General features: G+C 56.3%; 1 protein-coding gene across 1 annotated transcript in view; it reads left to right on the top strand.

The window, feature by feature from the left end:
* The window catches only part of IP6K3 (inositol hexakisphosphate kinase 3), a 21,543-nt gene extending 16,728 nt beyond the window's left edge, over positions 1-4,815 (top strand). The window contains exons 4-7 of the mRNA XM_014549220.1: positions 126-367; positions 1,260-1,435; positions 3,443-3,975; positions 4,218-4,815. Of these exons, the coding sequence (XP_014404706.1) occupies positions 126-367; positions 1,260-1,435; positions 3,443-3,913 (889 nt within the window). The 3' untranslated portion in view covers positions 3,914-3,975; positions 4,218-4,815. The remainder of the gene's footprint in view (positions 1-125; positions 368-1,259; positions 1,436-3,442; positions 3,976-4,217) is intronic.
* Positions 4,816-5,699: the final 884 nt, after the last annotated feature.

Here is a 5,699-nt window from a genome sequence, read left to right as displayed (position 1 = left end):
GGAGGCTGCAGTTGGCCAGCCCCGGTGCCGGGCGGTTGGGCAGAAGGGCATCCGAGGCCCGCGGTGTCCTGGAGAGGAATCAGGGGCCGTCGGGGTCGGAGTCCAGCCCAGGAGGGCCCCGCAGTCACAGGGGAGGGCCCCTCTCCATCCTCGGGCCCGGCCCTGACTGTCCTGTGCTCCCTCCGCTGCAGCCCGGCCGCTGCCCTCCTGAGGTCCGAGTTCCACCTCAGCACCCACGTCGCCTTCCTGGTGGAAGATGCTAACGGGAACCAGGCCACGAGGGGGAGCTTGAACCCGTGGGGTCTGCACTGCCACCAGGCCCACCTGACCCGCCTCTGCACCGAGTACCCACAGAACAAGCAGCACCATATCCTTGCCAGCCCCCCTGCCACGGAGTCCCCAGGGCAGGAAGGTGCACCTATGAAAGAGGGAGTGGGGAGGGAGGCAGGAGCCCTCAAACCTGGGACCTAGAAAAAAACAGTTCTTTCCCAAAAACAAATCAGAGATGATGTGAGAGCCAGACTGGGAGTTCAGCAGAGCCTAGTGCCCTGGTGGCCACCGCTGTGTCTGCCCCAGCGCTGGGGGCTCTGTGGGCAGGTGGGAATGGCGACTGCCACGCTGGGCGGGGATGGCGGGGCCTCAGAGGGCTGGGTAGGTCCCCTGCACCGCACCCTCCTCCTACCCCGAATTCTCCCCACGAGCTGATGGGGAGGGAGGGAGGGAGGCTCCCCCTGAGGGAAGGCCACGGTGGACCTTAGGGGAGGCATCCCCCCACCTCAGGCTGCCCTGTCCTCCGTGAGCAAACTTGGGCTCGAAGCGCCCCGTCCCCCGGGCTCCTCCCTGCACTCGGGCGCTGGTGTCACCGGATTCGCTAAGACACATCTGCAGCCCTAACCCCTGAGAATCTCGGCAGGATGATGCCTCCACTAAGTTAATATTCCTGCAACTCCTCTCCCCACAGGGACGGCCCATTCGGTGACTAGGGGTTTTAGCCTATGATTTCCTGCCATAAACTAAATTGGGCAAGGCCTGCCCGGGTTTAGGGCCTGCGTTTAAACTCCAACCTCAGAGCGAAAAGGGAGAAGCGCGCCTGCTCACTAGCTCCCGAGAGTGGGCTTGTGAACGCAGACCGAGCCCTCGAAGCGACCTGCGTCTCTCCCTAGTGCGCCCGGCCGCCCCGAGAGAAAGCCCCTCCCCAGGCGCCGCCTGCCTCCGTGGGCGGCCTCGGCCTCAGGACCTTCCTTAACCAGCGTGACCAGGGTTCCTGCTGCTGGAAAACGTCGTGTCCCAGTACAAGCACCCCTGCGTGCTGGACCTGAAGATGGGGACCCGGCAGCACGGGGACGACGCGTCCGCCGAGAAGAAGGCCCGCCACATGACCAAGTGCGCGCAGAGCACCTCGGCCTGCCTGGGCGTGCGCATCTGCGGCATGCAGGTGGGTGGCCCTGCGTTCCAGGGGGGCGCAATGCCGCCCGCCCAGGGCATTCCAGGGGGGCGCGATGCCACCCGCCCAGGCACCGGGCTTTGGGGAGCATCAGAGGCGCCCCTCTTCCCCCGGGAAACACATCCTGTCTGATGCGCTGCGTCTTTTAAAGAGCGCCTCTCAGGACAGTGGTGCCAACAGTCTTGGGCAGCTGCGGCCACAGTGGCCACGCGGTCCTGCCCGCGTGGAGAGCAGAGCTTTGAGGACCGTGTGCGTGCAGCGGCTGGGAAGACGGGAGGAAGAGTTCTCTGTCCATTCCGCGTTCTCTGAACGATAAAGCTGAACTCCTCCTTCCCGGATACTTCCCGTAAGGCAGTCTGTCTCCAAGTTGTGTTTTTGTTTTTTTAAATATATTTTTATTGATTTCAGAGAGGGAGAGGGAGAGAGAAACATCAATGATGAGAGAGAATCATTGATCAGCTGCCTCCTGCACGCCCCCCACTGGGGCTGTGCCCGCAACCAAGGTACATACCCTTGACCGGAATCGAACCTGGGACCCTTGAGTCCGTAGGCCGACGCTCTATCCACTGAGCCAAACCAGTTAGGGCTCTCTGAGTTTTTTTTGGACTTTCTCTCTTCTTACACCACTTTTTCTGCTTCTTGCTACTTGTTCTGGTTAACAAAATGGGAAGGTTACAACCTAAGCCCGGGCGAAGGAATGGTTACTTTTTATTGCCCCAGACCCTGCACTTTATTTGTGCTGCTCTGGTGTGGCTCATGCAGAGGCCGCGGACAGGAGGAAATAAACGTTCTCCATTGGTTTGCTCTTACAATTTATCCACTCAAAGCACAAGCAGACACGAGGTGACGGGAACGTCGCAGCGCTCCTTAATTGAAACCGCCGCCCTTGAAGCGGAAGCCGAGTCTGTAAATTGGTTGCACAGCAGGCTCGGAACACAGTCCCCAGGAGCAGCAGTGTGCCGAGCTGGGGTGTAAACGGAATCTCTCTGGACCCTCTGAGACGGATTGGATGTGTCTGGAAGGTGGTGCCTGGCATGTATGGCTGACGGCTGATTTAGCAGCCGGTCCCCAACCCTCCAAAGGCAACACCAAGTCTATCCTGTCTTTCTGACACTTTTCAACACTGGTTTTCTGTAAACGTATCATGTAATCTGAAGGCAGGAAAGGCCTGAGACACTGTGTTGGCCAGGTACGCGCAGCCCTTCCCAGGTGTGCCAAGCAGCCAAGCCATCCTCTGGCCAGGCCGCTCTGGCCTCAGGTCAGCCTCTGCTGCCGCCTGTGCCGTCTGCCACTGTCCCCCATCAGTGCCTCTTCCCTGCTCCCATCTGGTGGCCCAGACATGACGGGGCGGGAGAGAAGCTGGTGCCAGGGTGCGGAGCCACAGCCCCACAGAGCTGCTGGGCCCCCCCTCTGATACCCAGGCTCCCCTCAGCTGCACGGACACCCCCAAACTCCATCTACCCCTGATCTGGCCCGTCTCTTATCTTCAAAATATTCACCCCCCTCTACCCGAGAGCCATTATTGTTTCCTTAGAATCCCCAGAGAAAGGACTTCATAAACTTCGTGGGGGAAATGCAATCTAGTTGGCTTTCCAAGGCCATTGGCTGTGACTTCAGATTCCTACGAAAGCTTCCTCGCTTGGGTTTGCTAATGTCTGAGGAGGGCCCGAAGCCCGGGTTTAAGTCATGGTTTGGGGTTGACACTGGAAATTTGCACGAAAGGAGATCCAGCCCTTTTCCTCGTGGGGGGGGGGGGTCGCCTCTTAGGGTGAAGGGTCTCTGGCCCTGGGTCCCGTTAGAGCCTGTGCGGGAAGCAGTGCAGATGTAAAGCTGAAGGGCGCAGAGGAAGCTGCCGTTCTGTGCGTCTCAGCGTCCCTGCCCTGCCCCCCACCCCGCCCCAGGACTGTTTATGTCATGTCAGCATGTGACGCTGAGCTGGGCAGGTGCAAGTTTTTGTTTGTAATTTTCGCGTTTTCTCTTTCTTTTTCTTGACATAAGGTTTATCAAACTGATAAGAAGCACTTTCTCTGCAAAGACAAGTACTATGGAAGGAAACTCTCGGTGGACGGGTTCAGACAAGCCCTCTATCAGTTCCTGCACGACGGGACCCGCCTCCGGACAGAGCTGCTGGGGCCCATCCAGCGCCAGCTGCAGGCCCTCCTCTCGGTCATCAGGAGCCAGAGTTCCTACCGCTTCTACTCCAGCTCCCTCCTGGTCATCTACGACGGGCAGGAGCCGCCGGAAAGAGCCCCGGGCAGCCCGCACCCGCAGGAGGAGGCTTTGCAGCCCACGCCCGGCAGCTGCCCCGGAGGCCTCCCCAAAGTTGACATCCGGATGATCGACTTCGCTCACACGACATACAAGGGCTCCTGGAATGAGCGCAGCACCTATGACGGACCAGACCCGGGCTACATTTTCGGCCTGGAAAACCTCATCCAGATCCTGCGGGACATCCAGGAGGGACAGTGAGACGTGGTGGCCCCCCAGTTCTGGAGCACAGTATCCAAAGAGACCTATTGGTAGCGAGGATAGTCTAGACCAGTGATGGTGAACCTATGACACGTGTGTCAGAGGTGACACGCGAACTCATTTTTTTGGTTGATTTTTCTTTGTTAAACGGCATTTAAATATACAAAATAAATATCAAAAATATAAGTCTTTGTTTTACTATGGTTGCAAATATCAACAATTTCTATATGTGACACAGCACCAGAGTTAAGTTAGGGTTTTTCAAAATGCTGACACGCCGAGCTCAAAAGGTTCGCCATCACTGGTCTAGACACGCCTTAGATGTCTCTGTAATAACATAGCTACATTCAGGAGCCATCGCTCCCACGGCAGGCTGAGTGAAGAGCCGCTGAAGAAGGCAGCTCAGAGATAACTCACACGCCTGGCGTCTGTGCTAACACTGGTCATCAGACTGGATGGTCCGGGTGAGATGGCGCATGAGGTAGAGGCGGCATCACAGTGAGACTCTGCAGTGTTTGCATGGAACATGCTTTCTTGTCACGCTGCAGTCCTGGCCGGCTGTGAGGCAAGTCCTCATTGAAGAGGGGGCTCCCGGTCATGGGTCTGCTTCATGGGCGGCCTGTGCCAAGGGCAGGGTGAGGTGAGGAACGCCTCCTACCTTCCTAAGAGGCCCTGCAGGGGGGCAGGATGAGTGGGACAGATCTGCCATCTCACCAGCTGCAGGCCCAGGTTCTGCATGGACAGGACCATCCCAGCAGCGCTGGCAAACCAACACCCGGTGCTCCGTTTCTGCCTGTGGGGGAAGGTCTCTTCCCGGACTTCCAAGTACAGTGCGGCCTTGACTTACGAGTGTCCTGACTAACAAGTTTTTCAAGATACGAGCCGTCTCTCAGCCGATTTTTTGCTTTGAGTTGCGAGCTAAAATTCGGGTTACGAGCCAGCTTCAGATACCCCACCGCTAGTTGGCGCAGCGAATGTCACAGTGAACGCCACATCAGCCCAGCATCACGTGTCTCACTCGTTCACTTTTTGATTTGACATACGAGTAATTTGAGTTATGAGCTCCGTCACGGAACAAATTAAACTCGTAAGTCAAGGCCCCACTGTACCTACTGGGAGCAGCCATTCTGCCAGAACCTGACAGTGAAGTGCAGCTGCCAGGGAGGTGGGATGTGCATGCGGAGGAGCCTCGGATGTTAAGCTACTCGCTCAGCTTTCTGTTTATTTATTGGGGGGGTGGGTCAGAAGTGAGGAGCCTGGGGGACCGAGGAAACCAGGCGCAATGTTTACAAGACCGGTGGGGGGACGAGTATGAATGCGGAACAAAGAGCAGCCGGCTCTAATTAATTCCTCTTCGGCGGTGTGCAAGCTATTACAATGCCCTGGAGTCGAGCACGGAGATGCGTCACCCAATTAGGGAAATAAATTTGTTAATAAAATTGCTGAGGTCATCAGTGATTATTTGGTGTGCCTTATTACCCTTCCTGTTTATTTATTCTGATCATCACACTACGCTGGCTCCAATTTATGGGTGACTAGAGTATTCAGCAAGAACAGTTCACCGATTTCCAGCAATCCCTCGGGCCCCGGTGGGAAATGGTAATAAAAGATTTGCATGCATCTACAAGGCTTTCCTGTGAACCTTATACAATGCAAAACTAAATAATTTCTGGATTCTCGTGGCTAATTGCCATCAACTTTCCAAAACCCATACTATTAGGAGGAAAGAGTAGCCTGTCTAACAAAAAACTTTTGTTCAATTTTGTGATACATTATATGAATTTCA

Source organism: Myotis brandtii, unplaced genomic scaffold (genome assembly GCF_000412655.1).
Source record: "Myotis brandtii unplaced genomic scaffold, ASM41265v1 scaffold539, whole genome shotgun sequence".
Lineage (NCBI taxonomy): Eukaryota > Metazoa > Chordata > Mammalia > Chiroptera > Vespertilionidae > Myotis > Myotis brandtii.
This window is presented reverse-complemented; position numbering and strand designations above follow the sequence as displayed.